This window comes from Sebastes fasciatus, chromosome 23 (genome assembly GCF_043250625.1).
Source record: "Sebastes fasciatus isolate fSebFas1 chromosome 23, fSebFas1.pri, whole genome shotgun sequence".
In the NCBI taxonomy this organism is placed as follows: Eukaryota; Metazoa; Chordata; class Actinopteri; order Perciformes; family Sebastidae; genus Sebastes; species Sebastes fasciatus.
Genome location: NC_133817.1, coordinates 3,658,460 through 3,681,193, shown reverse-complemented (window position 1 = coordinate 3,681,193; position 22,734 = coordinate 3,658,460). Strand labels below are relative to the sequence as shown.

At 40.5% G+C, this 22,734-nt stretch overlaps 1 protein-coding gene and 1 long non-coding RNA gene across 3 annotated transcripts; one reads left to right on the top strand and one right to left on the bottom strand.

Annotated features, from left to right (window-relative positions):
* The first annotated feature begins 3,078 nt into the window (after positions 1-3,078).
* e2f7 (E2F transcription factor 7) lies at positions 3,079-16,512 on the top strand. 2 transcript variants are annotated; one of them, XM_074625542.1, is made up of 13 exons: positions 3,079-3,268; positions 3,620-3,733; positions 4,846-5,154; positions 6,308-6,467; positions 7,745-7,984; positions 9,463-9,618; positions 9,700-9,843; positions 9,956-10,138; positions 10,257-10,341; positions 11,131-11,434; positions 11,921-12,104; positions 13,111-13,499; positions 14,858-16,512. In XM_074625542.1, the coding sequence occupies exons 2-13, from the start codon at positions 3,620-3,622 to the stop codon at positions 15,023-15,025; spliced, it is 2,436 nt and encodes an 811-aa protein (XP_074481643.1). In that variant the 5' UTR covers positions 3,079-3,268; the 3' UTR covers positions 15,026-16,512. The 2 variants fall into 2 exon arrangements, with proteins under 2 accessions (XP_074481643.1, XP_074481644.1); XM_074625543.1 differs by having other exon boundaries at positions 3,126-3,257.
* Positions 4,984-21,426, bottom strand: LOC141761888 (uncharacterized). Its single transcript, XR_012592660.1, has 3 exons — positions 21,309-21,426; positions 11,264-11,339; positions 4,984-5,116 (listed from the first exon to the last, which is right to left on the bottom strand). It is a non-coding gene; the product is annotated as an uncharacterized LOC141761888 (long non-coding RNA).
* Positions 21,427-22,734: the final 1,308 nt, after the last annotated feature.

The following is a 22,734-nucleotide window of genomic DNA, read 5'->3' as shown; positions in this document are numbered from 1 at the left end:
TAGACTGTTCCCAAAACTGCTTCTTCCAGCCTTTAGCTTATCTCCTCTGCTCTCTGATATAAATCACAGAGTCGCTCTGAGTTTGGCTTCGGAGCACAGACGGGTCACCTGGAAACACAGTCCTAATGTAAATGGAGTCTTTGGAACGGGAGGGCATTGCAGGACAGAAAGGGAGAGCGTCACGAGGTCTCGTCTACTTTATGCAAATTAGGGGCGTCCGACACGACTCACCGCCTCTGGAAACTCCCTGGAACTTTTAAACTAAACGTTGTCGTTCTAAAATGAAGACAGATTCAGAAACTGCACGGTTTATTACTCGCCTCAAACACATTTTCGGTGAACTATTTTCATGATATAAGAGAAGAAAGTTTCCAAACGAGCCGCCATGTTGGTTCCGGTTTGAAAGCTATAGGAGCAGCAGCCCATGGAGGGAAAGCGTGGACTGCTAAAGGTTCAAAACCTGTTTCCATTTCTATCCAATCAAATTCACAGACATCTCGCCCCCTTCTGACCAACCCGGTCTCACGGGAAGGCGTATAAATACCACGACATTACACGGACACTGTGTCATTCATTTTAGCCTTTTCACGTGTCATTTGTACACCACGCTAACATCCGTAATTAGGTTTAGGCAAGAAAACCACTTAGTTAGGTTAAAGGTCCCATATTGTGCTCATTTTCAGGTTCATATTTGTATTTTGTGTTTCTACTAGAACATGTTTACATGCTGTAATGTTCAAAAAACACCTTTATTTTCCCCATACTGTCTGCCTGAATATACCTGTATTCTCCCTCTGTCTGAAACGCTCCGTTTTAGTGCATTTCAATGGTATTGCAACGGAATTGCGTTGCTAGGCAACAGTGTGGGTCCATGTTTACTTCGTGTCAGCTGATGTTATTAACATACACTGCAACAGGAAATAAACTGGGACCCATTTAGAACGTTTACGTTTAAAACTTTGAAATGGTCTAAATATTGTATATTTGTGACATCACAAATGGACAGAAATCCTAACGGCTTGTTTCAAACACACAATTTCTGAATACGGGCTGTGTGTGTTTCTCCGTATATTGAGCGTTTTGATAGTTTAACAGTGTTTATAAAGCACTTAAACCGGCTTTATAATATAAAGACATGAAAATCTCACTTGGGACCTTTAATGTAGATGTGTAGTAATAGTCTGGGACCAAAGAGTCACAGATTTATTGTAGTTTGAATGTTTCCCTCCTTCTTCACTGGCCCTGATTTGAATAGTTTGGCGGCAGATCCTGTGTATTGGGGGCTATTATGTAAGAACTGGGGCTGGTCCTCCTCAGACAGCCTCTTTACATGCAGGACTGCACCCACCCTGTCTGTCTGCACCCTGTCTGTCTGCATCCTCCCTCCATCCCTCCCCTGCACAACTTTTCGCGCTGTGTTCCAGGTGATATTAGCGCCACTAGAGTTCCCTCCCATCTGTCTGTTTCCACCGCTGAGCTAATTATAGTCAGACAAAGCCCTGTGATTAGGTTAAAGGTATTAATAGTGGGGTTTCTAGGTGCAGAGCTGCTGCTGGATGCACTGTAGGGAGGAGGAGAAGCAAAGATCGTCTATGAAGACGAGGAGTCACTCCTTTGAGAAAATAAATCAGTGGAAAAAGAAATAAACCCAGATGTTATTAGTAGTATGGTTATACCTACAGTATGTATGGCAGTTACAAATAATTGCTCCCTTTGTTTTTATTCAGAATACATTTATTGTGTTCAAAAGTCAACAGGATTAGCAGTCATTAAAGGTCCTGTAACGTGCTCATTTTCAGGTTCATACCTGTATTTTGTGTTTCTACTAGACCATGGGTCAGCAACCTTTATTATCAAAAGAGCCATTTAAGGCAACAAAAAAATCTGTCTGGAGCCGCAAAACATTTGATCATTGTGATGAAGGTAACACAGTTTATAGTTTAAGTATATAGTAAATAAGTCTAATGCAGTGAGGGCCAAAATACAAATGTACGACGGAGTATTAGGGCCACATTGAGGGGAAAAAAGAGATGGGATTTACAGAAGAAAGTCGTAATATTACGAGAATAAAGGCATAACTTTACGAGAAAAAAAGTCGTAATATTACGAGAATAAAGTCATAACTTTACGAGAAAAAAAGTCATAATTTATGAGAATAAAGTCATAGCTTTACGAAAAAAAAGTAGTAATATTACGAGAATAATGCCAAAATGTAATGAGAAAAAAAGTCGTAATATACGAGAATAAAGTCATAACTTTACGAGCAAAAAAGTCGGAATATTACAAAATAAAGTCATGACTTAATGAGAAAAAAAGTCGAAATATTACGAGAATAAAGTCATAACTTTGCGAGAAAGAAAGAAAAATAACACGTAAAATTACTACTTTATATGACTTTATTCTCATAATATTACGCCTTCCTGTGTCTCCCTTGCTTGCTAATCACCCAAAAAAGCAAACATTAACTTTACACATATTAACTTTCACGCTGTATTGGAAAGATGTTGGGTAAAAAAATATAAATAAAAATGAATTATATCAATAAAAAATTATATCAAGCTAGCCTTAATGGTTATTATTATTATTATTATTATTAATAATATTAAATAATAACAATAATAATAATTACAATAATAATAATATAATAAATTAATAATAATAATAATAAAATATAATAACAATAGCCTTAATGGTTAATAATGGTTGGGAATTGCTTCCTCATGTAAATTTTAGCTTCTGATTTCAACAGTGCTCCTTGTTTATGCATCAGTTGTTCCAAACAAACTACATAAAAACTGCATTATGACACAGCTTTCTTGTGTTGCACTAGAAATATCTGCAGAGTGAGACCTCTCTTTTTTGTTAAACTCCCCTCTTGGACAGAGGGCGCCGGTTGCCCCGCCAACACAACTCCACTGTAGCACGGCGGGGTGTGGGCGTGTCCGTCCACCACGCTCATTGGTTTAGAAGCCGAGCACAACAACGCTGATTGGCTGGAGCTGCATGACGTATACACTCACCAGGGCTGCTGATTGGCTGGAGTGAGCCAGATGCAAGAGAGCGCCAGAAAACAAGCTTGAGCGGGTGATGTCTCCACACAGAGGACAGCAGAGGACAGAAGAGGACAGAAGAGGACAGAAGACAGAGCACAGGAGGAGGGACAGGCTGTTTTAACGAAGGAAACTTAGTGGTTATGTTAGTTTGAAGACACACGGAGCTATATAGGGTCATTTCAAGTCATTTAAGAGCAGAGAAAGGTGAGATAAAGGTGAGTTTTCCCTCCAGATGTGTTACCTTCCATGTGTTCAATGTGTCATTAAGTCATATTCTCCTCTCTCAGGCTCTAGCACACTAATAACATGTAATAACACATTAAACCTGCTATATCTGCTGTAATGCATGTAGGTTTATGTTGTGTTATTAGAGCAGTAAAGTGTTAAAGTGAAGCTGAAATACTAGTAGCTGTGCTAGAGGCTAATTATTAGCTGGTGGTCTTTGCGCCCAAATTCAGGCTGACCACTCTGTGTTAGTGTCTTAGTGCTAGATGACTCACTTTGCACCATTTAGGTCATCTATTTTCTGTTTTTCTAATATGCACGTTAACTTTATTGCACTGCAGATGGAAGTTGAATGTCTGGCACTGAAAGACCTCACAAGTCCCAGGAAAAGTTTCACTGTGAAGGAGGAGGAGGAGGAAGAGGAGGAGGAAGATGGGGGCCAAAGTGAACAAAAGGTAAGGTTTGATGTTAGGTGGGGTCCAAGCTGTGAAACAGGTTTGATAGGGGAAAACTGGGGGAGGGCTGCAGCATCAGGATGATCAGAGACAGATGTTTTGGAGTGATGTGGTGGCATCTAAACAGTGAGATAAGGTAAAAAGATATGGGTTAGGCCAGGCTGGCTTTTGGATTGTAACAGCTAGGTTTCCATGAGAGGAAGTAGGAAAGTAGTTTGTGGATTAGAGTGGAAAAAAATGCCAAACAAGGCCTTTTGAGAAAAAAATCATACATTTTAGAGAAAAGGGTCGTAGTATTACGAGAAAAAAGTTGTAATTTAATGAAAATAAAGTCGTAACTGAATGAGAATTAATTGCAAATCAGTGGATTTTCTTTGAATGAACTTGATTTGTTCTTTAAATACAGCACCCAAATTCCCTAAGATTTCAACGTGAATACATGTCCTAATGGTGCTTTAGATTGTCACGCTTTGCTCCAAAATGGTCAATTCTGGAAATCCACCCAGTATGAGCAAATGATTGAAACCTTAAAGCAGAAGTAGGCAGTATATTTTTGGCATCACTGGGGGAAAAAATCCCATAATAACCTTTCAGCATATTATAGTTCAAGTGTTCTGAGAGACTTCTGCTCCTCCTCATGGCTCTGTTTTCAGACTTTAAAACAATCTAGCCAGTGACGGGAGACTTTGGCCAATCACAGGTCATTTCAGAGAGAGAGAGCGCTCCTATTGGCTGTTCATTCAACGGAGGCAGCTGTCAATCTAAATAGTACACTGAAATATGTTTCTGAAAACATTTTATACCAGAAATAGGCATTGCAGTAACAGAATATTGATTCATATTTGATCAACGCTGCCTAGTTTGACCGTTTGATCAGAGTTTGCGAGTGATTGACAGCTGCTCAGAGACGGCAAGGCTCCAGCTCGGCTCTGATTGGTTGTTTTCCTCCGGTCTGTGAAATCTTGCAGATGCCTTTAGGAGCACCGGAGGACACAGAGGAACATGATTTTTTTCCCCGATTACATGTCTCATGCACTACTGTCAGGATATATTTGCTCCATTTCTGCAGCATTAACTAAACATTTCTAACGACACAATTGTCTCCATCGCAGGAAAACATCTGCACAGAGAGGAGAAGATCCACGCCGCTGAAATCTGCCGAGTCCCCCGTCCCCGCTTTGCTGATGAGCAAAAAAGGCACCGTCCCCGACCTGGCCCACATCACCCCCATCAAACACACGGCGCTGGCCGAGCCCTGGACGCCCACCGCCAATCTGAAGATGCTGATCAGCGCCGCGAGCCCGGACATCCGGGACAGAGAAATGAAGAAGGTGCTGTTCAGGCCCATAGAGAACGAGAAGGACCAGCCGGCGAGTCCAGATGCTGTGGCGGAGGATACAGAGGTGGAAGACTCTTGTCAGGTGTGTGAAATTTGCCAAAATGTTGATGCAATTTATGAAAATCAGGGTTTTATTCCCATTATAGGCGTTTTTTCACAGCACCTAAGCCAACTAACAGAAAAACTATGCTGCTACGTTTTGGTTTAATCTACGGGCACGCTGCCTCTCTTCTCCGCTCTGTATCGGCGTTTCACCAAAAGCACATTCAGACGACTAGCGTGGTTCACACTGCACAACTTTAACCCTGATTTTAGGCAAATTGGCGTTGGCTCGCTGCTTAAAGACGTGAGCCGAGAGGCTCGCCGATGCACCTAGCACGCTTAATGTCTGACCTGGCGAGGAGCTACTGCCAGTGAGAGCGCAAGACACGGGTTGAGGGCAAACGTGGGAGAGGGGTCACCTGTTAGTCTTTCAAAAACAGACACATTTACAGCACTTTATTTTACTAAAAGACGGCATGGGATTTTTTTTATAGCTGTATTGAAGCTCGATAAAAAGTAGTGCAACATGGTATGACATCAAATTCATTGATATTCATCAATTTTTTTTATATTTTCTTATGAATTGTTGACATTTTATTCATCCACCACATGATTAGACACTTCTTCTGAGGACAAAATATGCTTCAATCCTAAAACACAGACTATAAGTTCTCAGTTGAGTTCTTGAAGTCTAAAAATGTCTTATTCTTTATGTCCACTGAGGAGAAATCAATTAGATTAAAGTTATTGTTTAATCATGGAAATGCTCTCAGAGCAACCCAGAATCTCCACCTTTACTCAACATTAGCAGCTGAACTCTCATGATAGTGAGTTTTCAAAAGCACAAATACGATCACTCAGTTCTGCCGAATAGATAAAGTCGTATTATTATATATAAAGTGGCAGCTGGAGTCTAAACCGCTGAGCTTTTGTGATACGATTATTTCTTAAATCCGACGTGTGAAGGTTCTCCCGGCCTTATCGGGATCGCAGGGTTTAATTCTTTCCCAAAGTGTGTGTGCCCTTGAAGACGTGTTACAGGAAAGCAATTTAATGCTCTGAGATGTGTGTTAATGTGCATGCTAAAGGAAAGGATCGCACTATAACCCTGGATGAAGTCCCCTAAAAGTCTCTAAATTAGTAGAATGAAAAATGTTTAATTTCTGTCTTTATGCGTTTATCTGTCTGTTCAGTTTGAAGCCGCTGACGAAGAGGACGACGCCGACAAAAAGCCGAGCAGGAAGCAGAAGAGTCTGGGTCTGCTGTGCCAGAAGTTCCTGGCCCTCTACCCCGATTATCCGCCGCTACACAGCCCCATCTGGATCTCTCTGGATGAGGTGGCGACCAGTCTTGGTAAGAGCCAGTAACGGCGAGGAAAAAAGAGAGTTTGGACTCTTCCCAGCCGCTGCCTCTGCTGCTGCTGTTATAAACACCTCATGGGAGGGAGACGATAAGAGAAGCAGTCTGTTTAATGAGCATTATAAAGTTTTTATGTTATTGAATTTAGGAAACGGTTGCTATGGAGACTTGTTTTTCATACAAACAGCTGCATTTGGAGCAAGGCTCTTTAGTTTTTATATTCGTTTTAATCAAAATACTGACCATTTGGTGAGTTTTTATTTAAATGTGAGCATGTTTTCCAATAACGAGCGGGTCATTTCTCCAATCTAATACACCAATCCCCCGATTTGATACTTGGGTATTATGATTTATTGCAAATTTTGTTAACTTTTTCAACACTAGATCATGGGGAAAAAAATGAATCATACACTTCTAGGGACTTTTACTTTGGAGAATATCTAAATTAATACAGTAAAAATGTTTTTTTTCCAGCATGTACGTAGTCAGAGATGTCCTGAAGTCAAATATATCAGGATCATTGTCAGGAATTATTTATAAAAAAAATTCCAGCATTGGTAATGGTTTATACTTCTGGTGAATATAATCCAATCAATCTTATTTCCATATATGTATTTTGTATACAGTTCCCTTTGTTAACACCTTATTTTGAAAACCGGACGTAGTCACACGTGTCTACTTCCTCTAACTTCTCCAAGGTGGTCTCTAGCTCTCCCGTCAGCTCCGTTCTCTTTATCCATCCATGATCAGCTCCATCGGGGCCGTTTGAATGCATTTAACATAAATGTCAGTATCTGGGTGCTCTACAGTTGTAGCGTCGGCCCATTTGACCACGGAGATGAGAGCGGCGGTCTGCTCGACTCAAGTTACCGCGATACGATAACGTTTCCTATCCGTGACGGAGTTAGCATGCAGCTTTAGCCGTGATGTCTAGCTCTGCTTTACCTGTCAATGTGTGAAACCCAAAGTGTTTCCATCCTTTACTGGATGTGTAGTGTTTACCACGCTGGATTTAACATGTGAGGGTGCAGGTCGTATCCACGCTGACCCTCCGACGTTTTCTGCTTTGTCGTTGCGGCTCACTGTGGTATGTTTTGGTTGACGGATACGGAACAGATATGACGTCATGCATAAACTCAAATGAAGCAAATATATCGATTCTGGCATTAAAAAATTAATTTCTAAATCATTAAAACAAATCACGATACAGAGGTGAATCGGTTTTCCCCCCACCTTTAGTAATTTCTCTACTCTCACACTGAACTTTTCAGGAGTGGAGCGGCGGCGCATCTACGACATCGTCAACGTGCTGGAGTCGCTCATGATCGTGGGCCGGATAGCCAAGAACAGCTACACCTGGTACGGCCGCCTGCGGCTGGAGGCCACGCTGGAGGAGCTGCAGCGGAGGGGTCGGCAGCAGGGCTACCACCTCCAGATGGATCTGCCCGCCGAGACCAGGGAGGCCGGACCGGGGCGCGAGGACGACGGAGCGGAAGGAGACGCCGGCAACGGTAACGAACTCAGAGATAAAAAAAGAATTACACTTAAAAGCGTGTTGAGTTAAAGTTTCTCCAACATTTAGTCAGTGGATTCTGCCTCTTTAACTAATTCCCTCCCCAAGTTTAGATTACAGGAGCAGCTTCCACCAAATTAACACAACAGCTAAAACCACACGGTCCTGGTTTCCATTACGATCCTCATACCTGCACACTCATTAAGAGGGTGTGTTTGTGTTGACTAGGTGGCGTGGCTTTATTATAATAACACTCATGACAAAGAAGAGGTTAACAAAGGAACATGATGTCTATTCAGTGGGTAATGTCTGCTGGCTTTGTTGTGGTTGGTTGAATGGCATGACCTCAGGCGGTAGCTGTCAACACGCCCACAACTGATATGGGGTTATTAAGGCATCGGCTGCACATTTAAAAGGGATAGTTTGGATGTTTTGAAGTGAGGTTGTGTGAGGTCAATGGACGGGGCCGGCAGAAAAGGGGATCTTAGACACCTAAAAGAAAAAATCAGGAGTTTAAGTGTACGTTATATTTAGAAGATTTTCCGACAGCAAACTGAACTGAAAGTGAAACGTATCTATCGGTCTGGTGGCTTTGGAGAGAGCATAGATAACGGCTTCAGTTCCCCGTTGGAAAAGGCTGTCTGATGGCGAGGTAAAGCAGGGAAAATATTCTAAATATAGCGTGCACTTAAACTGAAAATAGCGATACACATGAGTATCGCAATATTATGTTTTTTATCGATTTTTAATTGACCTCTTAAAAATCCGCCGGTGGACCCGGCCGCTATTCTGTCTGTCGGAGATTGTAGCAGGCTTCGTTGGTACCAACCGTGTCATACTTGCATGTCGTGAAGGAGGCTAAATAACGCTCCAAATTGCTTGCTAAATTTTGGCAAGGAAAAACTAGCATGGCCATTTTCAAAGGGGTCCCTTGACCTCTGACCTCAAGATCAGTGAATGTAAATGGGTTCTATGGGTACCCACGAGTCTCCCCTTTACAGACATGCCCACTTTATGATAATCACATGCAGTTTTTTTGCAGTACCAATGTGTTATTTATTCTAAAAATGTTCTAAACAGTCTTGGAATTACAAAAAAAATTGTGTATCACTGTAAAGCTGAGACTCTTGTGGATCCAATGAGTCCAACTGTATTCATATGTGATGATGTTAGTCCCCATAGTCCCCAGTTTTATACATATGGTTTGTCTTTATATACTATGTCAGTTTTCCTAAAATTAGATTTGAAAGAAGAAAAAAAATCGCAATATATTGCCTAAAATGGGTTTTTACCTCAAACAGCACTTCAAATAATCCAAACTGTCCCTTTAAGCATCTCAGGTGATTATTCCTCGATGCTGCAACGACCCACTTTCCACTGGTGATAAATAAAGGTCATGTTATCTTACTTCATGTAGAGTCCTGTCTGTGACTCCAGAAATCTGACATACTTGCACGTTTCTCTGTTATTTTGTAGCTGGTGGCAACAGGAAAGACAAATCCCTGCGCATCATGAGCCAGAAGTTCGTCATGCTGTTCCTGGTGTCCAAAACTCAGACGGTTACTCTGGACGCGGCGGCGAAGATCCTCATCGAGGAGAGCCAGGACTCGTCGAGTCACAGCAAGTACAAAAGTAAGAAAAGTACAAAAAGAAATACGTCCTCTCATACAAATCCTTTATCAAAAAAACTAACCATCATCCCTGCATCTTCAGCTAAGGTGCGGCGACTGTACGACATCGCAAATGTGCTGACCAGCCTGGGCCTCATAAAGAAGGTCCATGTCCGAGAGGAGAGAGGCAGGAAGCCGGCCTTCAAGTGGCTCGGCCCCGTTGAGTTCAAAAGCTCGGCAAATGCTGGTAAGAACTGTCATCCATACGGCGTTTTTGGATAAAAGAGTCAGATTTATTGCTAATAACTGCATTTTTAAATGATTGCCGTTATGCTAACCCACTCCTTCTCCATTATCAGCTGTAGGAAATACTGTGAACATGGCGGCTGTCGCTCTGCCTGAGGCCACACAGCCAATGGCAGGCCAGGACCTCAGAAGAGCCAAGATGGCTCGGCACGCCTCTTTCAACATCACGCCGACCTCTGTGGCCGTACGGCGGCTGGTCAACTCTGCACCCAGCAGTCCACGGCGAGACCTCACGGGTACGAGACGCTCATGTTTCTGGTCTATGTTTCAGTCAGCCAAACTAAAGTTTAGAACAATAGAACATTTTTATATTCTTGTCTGATGAATTGTTTTCTTCCCTCACGCCGCCCGCAGGTCTTCCAAACCAGCCGGTGGATTATTCCAGAAAGACGACGAGCAACAACGCAGTGTGTCGACTGCAGTTTGGAAACAGCTCAGAGTGAGTTAATGCTGATGATGTGTTCACAACAAGAGCGAGGCAAACTTTTTACACAGTGCGATTACATACGAAGTCAACACAAATTCACGCCCGGTGATGCGAATGATGCGGGCATGAATTCAGACTTTTTACAAATCATTATTATGTAGTTATTTCGGCATCCTTTTGATCCAGTAGCAACGTGTGGCCTGCTGGATACAGTCAGTGCAAATCTGCCTTTTATGGTACATTTTTAACAGATAAAGAAAATACTGAATTGATTTGCGATTCATATTTCAATGGATTGACAGCCCCAATGGTTCCATTAAGCATTAAAAGCTATTGCAATGTCCTAGTTATAAGATGCCAAGGCTCCCCGTTCACTGAAGGAGTCTCTCATACGTAATATCTCACACTCACACACTGCCAGTGTTTGCATTGGCTGATGTGTCCGTAGCTTCAGGCTAAACGTGCCCTTGTGGATAGGAATAGTTTGGCTCCGTAGATACAGTACACACAGGAACTCGTGTTATTTCTATGGTTGGCCTGCTTGTGGCCAAACCACAGCTAACTCCAGACCGTGGCTGTTGTGTTTTTGGAGGGAGAGAAATAATAGAGCGTAGAAGTGTGTTGAAAAGGAATATTTTAAACACGAAGCTGTGCACCAGAGGCAGCGGCAGCCCACAGGATAAGAGCTGGAGGTTCATAGCTGGGAGGTGGCTCATACGGGGACTTCGCAAAAAGTAACTAGAACCACTGAGTATTAAAGCTCTACTTCTAATTTTCGAATCAATTGTCGTTTCCGTGCAGTAACCGTCCCGCCTTCAGCAGCGGCCCGCTGGCTCCGTCCTCCACCCATCCCGCCCTGCTGGCGCCATCCCTCCACCCAGAGCACCTCTTCACTTCCTCCTCCTCCTCCTCCTCTCGCCACTGCTTGGCCTACCTGCCCAGCCTGTCCCAGCCGTCGGTGGTCATGCTGTACCAGGTGCCCGAAGGTCAGAGGTCGCCCAGGTTGGAGTCTGAGGAGGGGAGGAAGAGAAGGAGGGAAGAACGGGAAGAGGAGGGGACGGTGGTGAAGAAGAAGGGAACGTCTGGGTTAGAGGAATGTGACGAGGTGAGATGTGTTTCATATTGTTTTCGTCTTGATTAAGCTTGTAGTATAATTAGTTTTTGTTCAGTTTTGCACCCCACAATTAAAAGATCCTTTTGAATTGAAAATATGAAATACTCACTGATGAGGATAACTCATTCCTGGTGTAATTAAAGACTCATATTAGTAACGTATAGGATATTATGATTGTAAAACCCAGAGCTATTAATCAGGCCACAATCCTAGTAATTGAAAAAAGTCCCATTTGTCATGATACGGTGTTTTTTTAGAAAGGTAGATTAAGAGAGTTGGATGATAAGCGCTGCACTTTTCATCAGGAAAATGAGTCGGCAGAAGTTAAACTCCAGCGTTGTTAGAAGTGGAGAATGTTAATCAACTGCAGTGATTTTAGTTCACTCATTAAGATGTCAAATATTCATTCGAGATGGATTGTAGACTTAAATCAGCTGGTCCAGGTTAATTTATCTCCAGTGTTCGTTTCCCTTCCAGATGAGAGCTGAACCTCGCGGTGAAGCAGCAGACTGTTCTCAGACGGGTAACACCAGGACCTCTCCCGGTCACCTATCAGGCCTCTCCAGAGAGCGGCTGCTGGATGAGAGTCTAGGCGGCAACAGCAGCAGCTGCAGCGAGCCCGTCCAACCATCACACTACCTCTACGTACCCAACAACGCAGGTAAGATACGCAACAAAACTACGCTTCACGCAAGGATGGCGGAACTTGTCAGCTTGACTTGAGCAGTGTGTTTTTGTGCAACCTCATGAAGCAGGACACGCAATTGGGGTTAAATACCGGATGGAACCTGCCAAAATAAAAAATAAATTACTCGATAAATGTCATTAAATGCAGCAAAAAAAATCAAATTGAAAATAAATGTATCTGTTAATTAATTGATAAAATGTGACAAATTAATATTTCTGTTTTAGTTTGCCTCTATTTATTTATCTTTCTATTAATTCCCTTATTTATTTACTCTTATGTTTAAATTGCCTTTTATTTATTCATGTATTTAATTTTATTTATTTTTAAATGTATTTATTTATTTTTGGCCAATGACCCACGGTACAGCATACAGAAATAAATACATTTGGGGAAATAAAAAGGGGTGAAATGCAAAGGGAAAATTGTGCAGAATAAATTAATAAATGCATAAATACAAAAATAAATAAATACACACATTTAAAAATAAATAATAAGAAAATGAAATTCAAAAATAAATGAATTAATTTAAAATTAATAAACAAATTAATAAAATTAAACAAGAGTAAATAAATAAGGGAATTAAAACAATAAAAATAAATATAAAATATAAGAATTTTATTTAAAAAATAAATAAATAATAAATGCAAAAGAAATAATAGTTAAAAAATACAAAAATAAATCAAATTAAACAGAAGAGTAAATAAATAAGGGAATTAATACAAAGGTAAATAAATAAAGAAGCAATAGAAAGGTTTTGGAATTGACTGATCCATACAGCCCCTACCTGCAAAAATGAAATAAAATGTACAGTTTCATGAAGACTCGCCAAAGCTGAGATTTGTTCTCGGGTATTTAACGTGTTGGCGATCTTTACAAAGACGTAACACGAATCAACTATCACATTAAAGTTGTAAAGTCATTTGTCATCAATAGGATGGTTTTACATACAGTAGGTAACATCTCTCCCCGTTTCCTCCAGGTCTGAATAGCCTCAACTTCCTCCTCTCTGCCAGCCAGTCACCAGCCGGTCTCGCACTTCCTCCCAGCGGTGTTCCCACCCTGGCGCTGCCGTACGTCCTGCTGCCGTCCGCGGCCCTCTCCCACTACCCCCTGGTGGCCGGCGGTCTACAACAGCAAGGCTCTGAGGCCCACAACAAACTGAGCTTCAGCCTGCCAGCTGTGATGTCACCACACACCCACTTTATGGTGGGGGCGGCGCCATACGGCCTGACGGCGGCATCAGAGATCAGCAGGTCCCCGGTTCCATCGCCATCTCCTCCAGAACAGAGCCGGCTGTACGGGTCGGGCATTCCTCATTCACCCTCAGGACCGCGTCAGACTGTCAGCATCAACCCACCGGAACAACTGGTAAGAACTATCGCAGCCCTCCCTCACACATCTCTCTGCTCTAAAAACCGCATTAACACCGACATCATTTGCCTTCATAATGACACATGACCTTTCTGGTACCAGGCGCTTGCAAAATGCCACAACGCAGCTTGACGTGAGAGCAAGCGCGGCATCTGTTTTGTGGAAGCTTTCCCCCTCATTTACTCATTTAGACACTTCCTCATTTAGCCGTTTCAAGTTGATTAATCTCCAAATTGTTGAATAGGGATTAATGTTCTTCACATAGGCTGCCGGCGTTGCTCCGCTCAAACAGAGTGGCTTTTAGACAACCTGCTGAGGAGCTGGACGGCTAATTAATGCAGCATTAGAAACAATGAGACGAGTCAACGGCCGTGTTGTAACGAGGCAGAACTCAGTGGTGTCCTCCCTTTCCACCTCTTCTTCACTTTTAATATGGGCTGAGTGGTACCATCATGAAAAGGTCCAGGTGTCGTTTACTAGATTAGGCTCGTTGGAGATGAACTGCGCCTCGCCTGGAAAGTGGACGAGACCAGGCTTGTGTTTTACGGTTGTACTGGGCTCAGTTTTAAAGCTAGAGTGAAGATACTGGTATCATATGAAACTAGAAAACCTAAGGAATCCATCGGTACCAGCCATGTCACACTAGCTTTTCGCGAAGGAGGTTAAATAACGCTTCAAACTTGCGCTACATTTTGGCGAGGAAAAAACGTCCACAGCCATTTTCAAAGGGGTCCCTTGACCTCTGACCTCCAGATCAGTGAATGTAAATGGGTTCTATGGGTACCCACGAGTCTCCCCTTTACAGACATGCCCACTTTATGATAATCACATGCAGTTTGGGGCAAGTCATAGTCAAGTCAGCACACTGACACACTGACAGCTGTTGTTGCCTGTTGGGCTGCAGTTTGCCATGTTATGATTGGAGCATATTGTTTTATGCTAAATGCAGTACCTGTGAGGGTTTCTGGACAATATCTGTCATTGTTTTGTGTTAATTGATTTCCAATAATAAATATATACATACATTTGCATAAAGCAGCATATTTGCCCACTCCCATGTTGATAAGTGTTAAATACTTGACAAATCTCCCTTTAAGGTACATTTTGAACAGATAAAAAGTGTGCCATTAAATATTTTAATTGATTGACAGCCCTAGTAAATATATGTGGAAATGTCCGTGTATCTGGCGTTGGATTCTATCCTTTATTATTTTTATGTCAACCCAACCTTCTTCATGTCATCCCCAGTTGGTCCATAGTTAGTTCTCCCTACAGCGCACGGCATTAATGGAACCAACTGAAGCAGGATCCTGTGTAAATATTCTCCAATCTCACGTCACTCTCTCTCTCCACAGACTCCACATACTCCGAAGGAAACCACGCCAAAGTCCTCCAAGGCGTTCTTCCAGACGCCCGGCACGCTGGGATGTGTCGTCGGCGCCGCGCCGGCTGCCCGAAAAAGAGGCTCGGCACAAAGGAGACTGGACGTCGGCCACCCGCCAACCAACCGGTTAGACATGTGAGGAGACGGAATAGACGTACTATGCTGTTTTTAACACTTGAAGGTTAAAAAATATGGTTTCAAAGCATTGGTGCTTTGTTTGGTTATTAATTATTAAATTAAAGGTTTCCTTCCAAAATATTAATTTTAGCAAAATACTGTTAAAATAAACTCTTTCCTGTCCAGATTTTACTGTTACAATTTTTACCATTTTCAATGAAACTCTTCCGTTATTGGTCCAAAATGTGCCTCATGGTTCAATTATGGGACACTTGAGTCAATGAGTGAAGCAGTATTGCCAGAGTCACAGTGCCCTCCTGTGGTGGGAGTCGGCCACTGCTGTATTTTATATATTCCAGCCTTAATTTCCCCTCCCAGACGTGATCAAGCTACCTTAATTCCCCCCAAACATTGTGTATTATAGTCCAATTGCTATTTATACTTAATATATGTTGATTACAGGGACTGTAATGGAACATGTTTTCTTTTAAGCACTAAGTTTCTGACAGTTTCTGTCTTAATGTTGAAGTGAATGTTGTTAGTTTGCCCCCTCCTTCAGGTTTTGTGACATTATCAAGGTATGATAAGGAAATCAGCTGCTGATCACCAGTTTTTACATCGACAGTCGCAGCAGACAATCCACTCTCTTGGCTCATTTACTGTGAGGAGAAAATCACTAAAGCCTTAAACTGTTTACAGCCAGCCAGGAATCTCAAGGGACTTCATGGTGCGTTCAAGTACTCGTCAGGAAGACGAATGTTACCGGTGCTGTGTATGTGCAACCTCAATGGTTAAACACCAAACCCCTTTAGTTACTGAAGGACAATGTGACGCTGCTCTCAGGTACTTGAATACTTTACTAGAGATATCAGAGTACTGTAAAGGTTTTGTATCCTTAATTTATCCAGGGAAAGTAGACTGAGCTTATAGATCATTCATACAGTCCGACACATTCAAGAGACTCCCAGTGCGACCGCAACCTGCTGGTGTGGTCGGGAGTTAGGTGCACGTTACCGAGAGAAGGCAGTTTTACAGATGTTTGTGCAGGGATTTGTATCGTCATAAGCCCGCCAACTTACCTCCAAGCCAAAATACTGTGTGCTGTGTACAGAAGAGCAACGTCACACCAAAGGGTGCACCAATAATCCACTCTGACCAGCTGGATTGTTCTCTGTATTCATTATTAATGTACTGTTTTATGTCAGTAAATATTATTTTTGTACATTGTATTCATAGTGCCATTTATAACTCTCACATGCAGGATGTTAAATGCTGCTTTACTGTGTTTAAAATAATGATTATTGCACTGCTAGTTGTTAGTAGTTGTGTCGAAGGGGATGCACCGATACCGGGTCGGATATCGGTGACGACGGGGGCCAATTTTAAATTTGTTGCGGCATTGAAAAGCTTTAACACATGAACTTCTTTGTTAATTTTGAAGATGTTTTTAAGAATTTTGCTAGTGTACGATTTATTATTTTAATAATAAATAAGTCACTAAATTTAAAATCTGTGTATTTATTTGTTGTATTTTTTGTTTTTACAAAGTTAGGAAAGCAATATTCAAGTCGAGCCGGATGTTGCCTTACACATCAAAGAATGATCCCAGTCACTTCCATTAATTAAACACTGGTATAATCGGATTGGTACTCGGTATGAGCCGATACCAAAAGCCTGGTTATCGGCATCGGGACTGAAAAAGTCGTATCGGTGGCGGTGCATCCCTCGTTGTGTCTGCTGATCTTTCCCTTTTACGAGACCTGGAGCTGTTTCTTCACTGTAGCTCTGCTGTCTCTGTAGTTGTGGGCCAAACTGGTTCTGTATGACTCAAACTTTATTAAAACATGTATGACGCTGGCCAGCTTTGTCATGTGTGTTTTATTGTGATATTTATTCACCAAAGTGTGGGTTCTTACAAAGATAAAATGGCTTCTTTGTTTTATCTTGGGTAGAAAAAAACATATTCTAGATTAAAAGGGACTGTTTGTAACTTCTTACACTCTTAGAAATCATTGCGGGTCGGTGTCACATGCACGCTCGCATGTGGCTACGCTGTTCAGACTCCACGGAAGCACCGAAACCGCAAAGTTTCATCTAGTGAAGCCCGTCTAGCAAAACAGTGTCAACTCTCAAGACACAGGGGAGACCGTAGCTTTGGTCTCCAGGACCGGAGTCTCTGCTCCTCTGCCTGCCTTCACTCACACACCACGCTCGTTCTCACTCTCTCTCTCCACCTCTCACGTGCATGCTGCTCACTCCACACTGCAGAAGAGTTAGTTTAGCTCTGAGAATATCTAGTGAATGTTCAGTGGACGTTTGTGCAGAAATAACTGCTGCAGCTCCTCCAGACCAACAGAGGTTTCCCGTGTCTTGTGAAGTGACGGGGCTCCGCAGAGAGAAACGTTATCGTCTCCGACCAGAACTCCGGCGTCTCCCCCGTTCTCTCCGGCCGCGGTCGGGATGCTGAAGCAGGAAAAGCCAACACTAGGATCAGCATTGATTCATGGAGAGACCTTGGTCTGGTCAGCTAACATTACTGCCAAGCAGCTGAAATATAGAGTGATATTGTGCTTTTAGCTGACGCGTGTCTCCTCACTGTTTTGAGCGATGCTCCTTCATGTCTGTAGAGCGAGCACGAGCAACAGGACGCTGACTTTCGTTGACTTAACGGCCACAGGTGTCGCTGTTAACAAGACATTTCTGATTCTGAGTCCCTTTAATTATGCTATTCAGTTTTACTCTACAATGGAAACAATCCACTAAAAATGGCCAATCCAAATGTTGACATATTTAACAGCTGGCTTCCGTTTACCGATTTACAAATTTACAGATGCCGCCAATAATTCAGAGTCCAATTCAGAACGGCCCGGCTCCAGCAGATGGAGGCAAGCCACGCTAATGTGGTCAGACGACACTCGTCATCTGTAACACAATGCGGCGTGTACACATTAAACACTAAGATGGAACTGATGGTCTCGGTAGGAGGTGAAGCCACACAAATGAGTATTCACTGCTCACGTCAGAGTGAAAGGTGGTTTAAATTCTAATTACACATGCAGTAAACACATCGGCACGCTGAGGTTAAATTCTTATCTATAATAAATGAAACTCCGTCGGGGGAGAAACACATTCAACATATCAAGTGTGATCTCGGGGTCAGATCGGGCTGATTGAGTCGCACTTAACAAACACACACACGCCATCTGTGCGAGGACATAAACATCTAATCGGAGCTTTTATATCGGTACTAAAGCTGAGCCGAGGGAGCTGCCGATAGATGTGTTTGGCCCCTGTGAGGCGTTTAGGACACTAAACCTCAGCAGATGGGACAATTAACATTATATAGACAGATAGTTTAGCCAAGTATCCGCTGTGGAAACACTTACTGAGGCAAACCAGAACAATTCACTCAACAATACACCACTACTACTGGTATTACTATCACTGTGATACTCCTGCTGTTTCTACTGCTACAGCAAGTTAAACTAGAACTACAATAGATACTACTGCTACTACTACATAATGCTAAATTACTACCTTTCTATTGCTGCTGCCTGTTCTACTACTACAGTATACACCACTAACTATTACTAGTTCTACTACTATTACACCATTAACTATTACTAGTTCTACTACTATTACACCATTAACTATTACTAGTTCTACTACTACGCCACTAACTATTACTAGTTCTACTACTATTACACCACTAACTATTACTAGTTCTACTACTACGCCACTAACTATTACTAGTTCTACTACTACAGTATACACCACTAACTTACTAGTTCTACCACACTCACTTTTTTCTGACATTTTTCAGAGTATTTTTTTCAAGCATTTTTCAAACTTTTTTTCAGAAATTTTTTTCCAACATTTTTCAGATTTTCTTTTTCAAGCATTTTTCAAACCTTTTTTTCAAGCATTTTTTTGCAGACATTTTTCAGATATTTTTTTCAGACTTTTTTTTCAGATATTTTTTTTCGGACATTTTTTCAGACTTTTTTTTCGGATATTTTTTCAGACTTTTGTCCGACATTTTTCAGATATTTTTTTTCAGACTTTTCAGATTTTTTTTCAGACTTTTTCAGATATTTTTTTTTCAGAATTTTTTTTCCAACATTTTTCAGACAAAGTTTTTCAAACTTTTTTTTTCAGAAATTATTTTTCCCAACATTTTTCAAACTTTTTTTTTTTCAGAAATTTTTTTCCAACATTTTTCAGATTTTCTTTTTCAAGCATTTTTCAAACCTTTTTTTCAAGCATTTTTTTGCAGACATTTTTCAGATATTTTTTCAGACTTCTTTTGTCCGACATTTTTCAGATATTTTTTTCAGACTTTTTTTTCAGATATTTTTTTTCGGACATTTTTTCAGACTTTTTTTTCGGATATTTTTTCAGACTTCTTTTGTCCGACATTTTTCAGATATTTTTTTTCAGACTTTTTTTCAGATTTTTTTTCAGACTTTTTCAGATATTTTTTTTTCTGAATTTTTTTTCCAACATTTTTCAGACAAAGTTTTTCAAACTTTTTTTTTCAGAAATTTTTTTCCAACATTTTTCAGACAATTTTTTTCCAACATTTTTCAGACTTTTTTTTTCAAGCATTTTTCAAACTTTTCTTTTCCAACATTTTTCAAACTTTTTTTTCCAACATTTTTCAGATTCTTTTTCAGAAATTTTTTTCCCAACATTTTTCAAACCTTTTTTTCCAACATTTTTCAAACTTTTTTTTTCAGAAATTATTTTTCCCAACATTTTTCAAACTTTTTTTTTTTCAGAATTTTTTTTCCAACATTTTTCAGACTTTTTTTCAGAGTATTTTTTTCAAGCATTTTTCTAACTTTTTTTTTTAGACATTTTTTTCAAGCATTTATCAAACTTTTTTTTCAGACATAACAGGGAAAGTGGTGGTTTCTTTTTGTCACTGTCAAACAAATATAATTAATTGGTGTTGATTTTTTTTCTCCCCTCTACGGAGTCCCTGTTCCCAAAAAGTTTGAGACCCTCTGATTTAGGGGATACTTTATTCCTCTTAGAGGGCAAAACAGCATGTCAGAATGTCTCTAGTTCTCCTGAGACAGCGAATGAGTGCTGGAAACTCAGTCTGCTCCTCTTTCCTTTACAAAGGGGCTTTATGTCCATTTAAGGGTAACATAATGCAACATATGACGTTTTTGTACAATGTGTCACGTAAAAACACGTAATTTTGTGTATCCAATAATATCCTTTAAAAAGGTGCCATAATCTGCCCCATTATTGTTTTTACAGCAACCTTAATTTTCCCTCTAAATGCTCGACGTTTTGTTTCTGTTCATTTATCCGTGGCTCTACTTTCCTCACCTTCAGTATTTGTGTCCATATAAGGGCCGGAGGAGCTGCAGCTTTACCTGCTTCAAGACCATTTATTTTATTACTGCTCACAGAAATTCTTTCTGAATTACACGATTAGGCCCGAGGCGCGTCGCCAAACACAAAGCAAAGTTCTTTTGTCTGAATACTTTATCATCTACAGTAGCAAATTAACAACAACATGCATATCTATAATATATAAGGGATTAGACTATTGGGAATCGGCTAAATTGAAATGAAAACATATAAATGTTACAATCAAAATCAAATAACAGCCTAAAATTATTCTGAATTATTCACATTGCGTATTAATTATAACCAAATATATTTTTGTATAATTACTCTTTGCTGTCTGTACTGCAGTCATCTAGGGTCTAATCTAATCCATTTAAAAGACCTCTGTATTTTAAGTAGTATATAGTAGAACTACTATTAGTAGAATATAGTAAACGTGAAGGATTTCTTTACTTTTATTTTGCACTTATAGTCAAAATTTAACTTTTAGCAATTTGGTCGCTGGTCGCCTTCTAAAAAAATAAATAACTAAAATAAGAATGCGAAACGGGCAACATAATGCAGGAAATGCATAAAGACAAGTGGAAGAAGATGAGGTCATTGGGAATATCAACATCTTCCTCAGACATATTATAAAATAACAAAGAAAAAAACGACTAAAATTAGAATATATTCACTTATTATGCACCGAAAAATCAGCTTCCATTGACTCCGCCATTTCCTGAAAATGTCAGCAAATACGTCACAAGTCGTGAACTCTGAAAATTCGGAATCTTTCCACTTCCGAGGTCGTGAATACGACATGATGAGGGCATTCATACGGGCCCAACTCGTAAACACACGGTAAACACGACCCCTATTTGAAGGCACCATAATTCCATTGGTTAGTAGAGAGTTTCCATCTGTGTCTTTTTTATCGTGGAGTCATGAACACTGACCTTTCGCTGAAGCTTGAGAGGTCTGCACTTCTTTAAATGTTCTTCTGGGTTCTGCTGAAGACTTCCTGGAGTTGTCGCTGCATCCCTGGAGAACTCCTGTGAAGATTCTCCTACTGTTCAGAGATTCCTCCTTTCAGTCAGTCAGTCAGACCTTCAGAACTGGCTTTGTAACCCTCTTCTACACCGATATATATACAACATATTCCTTTCTCATTTCCTTTTGGAACCTCTTTTGATAGAGACATAATGTGATTGTAGGAAGGGACTTTGTGGTGACTGCTCCACTGTGAGGACACTAGTGAGGTTTAAGATCCAGCAGGGCTGGTTGCAATCAAGCCTGGCTGTGTTCAATCAGCTGCATGTGATTAACAATCAAATGAGGTTAATTGGCTCATGGAGAAAAGGGCTTCAACCGTCTGAGTGATTCGGGTCTCGGAAAACTTTATTACAGAAATAAATGAGATAGAAAAATTCCCTTTGTCTAATATACATTTTGTCAATATATCCAATACTATTCATTGAGAACCTCTTTTTGGCTTTTTTCTCTGTCCTACAAATATGTTTCCCTGCTTGCAAGGCAAACATTAACAAGCCATCATGTGCATTTACTCTGTGTCCAGCAGGGAGCAGGATAACGGCAAGTTTAGACAGACATATACAGCAGTACAATTCTTATAATTGAGATTATTATACATATATATATATACACAATGCTGCCCAAGAACATCAAGTGTAAACACAGGTGGGTCTACTGTCTCCACCTCACTTCCTGTAATCCTGACAGGAAGGATAACTTCCTTTTTCCTGCAGAAATCCACAACAAGTTCTTGAGTTTTATCATTTTATTTTATTTGAAAAAGGGACAATGCACATTAATTAACATTCAAACAAATGGAAATGTACCCGAGTTAGACAAGAGGCTAGTTTTCATTGGCAGTCCCTTTGCCAGATGTTGTTAGGCATTCTTAAACAACATGAGCGGACAAAATACAATTACAGTGTGAATAAACTTAACGTAAAATTACTACTTTATAATATTATGACTTTATTCTCATAATACAACTTTTTTCTCATAAACCTATGACTTTATTCTCATAATATTATGACTTTATTCTTGTAATATTATGACTTCATTCTCATAATATTACCACTTTTTTCACATAAACTTATGGCTTTATTCTCATAATATTACGACTTTTTTCTTGTAAATTTACGACTTTATTCTCATAATATTATGACTTTATTCTCATAATATTACCACTTTTTTCTTGTAAATTTACGACTTTATTCTCATAATATTATGACTTTATTCTCATAATATTACCACTTTTTTCTTGTAAATTTACGACTTTATTCTCATAATATTATGACTTTATTCTCATATTACCACTTTTTTCTTGTAAATTTATGACTTTATTCTCATAAT

Coding starts and splice junctions, on each gene's coding strand:
- e2f7 (XM_074625542.1), top strand. CDS start 3,620: ATGGAAGTTGAATGTCTGGCACTGAAAGACCTCACAAGTCCCAGGAAA. Junction 10,139..10,256: donor TCCACGGCGAGACCTCACGG/GTACGAGACGCT, acceptor CGCCGCCCGCAG/GTCTTCCAAACCAGCCGGTG. Junction 12,105..13,110: donor CTACGTACCCAACAACGCAG/GTAAGATACGCA, acceptor CGTTTCCTCCAG/GTCTGAATAGCCTCAACTTC.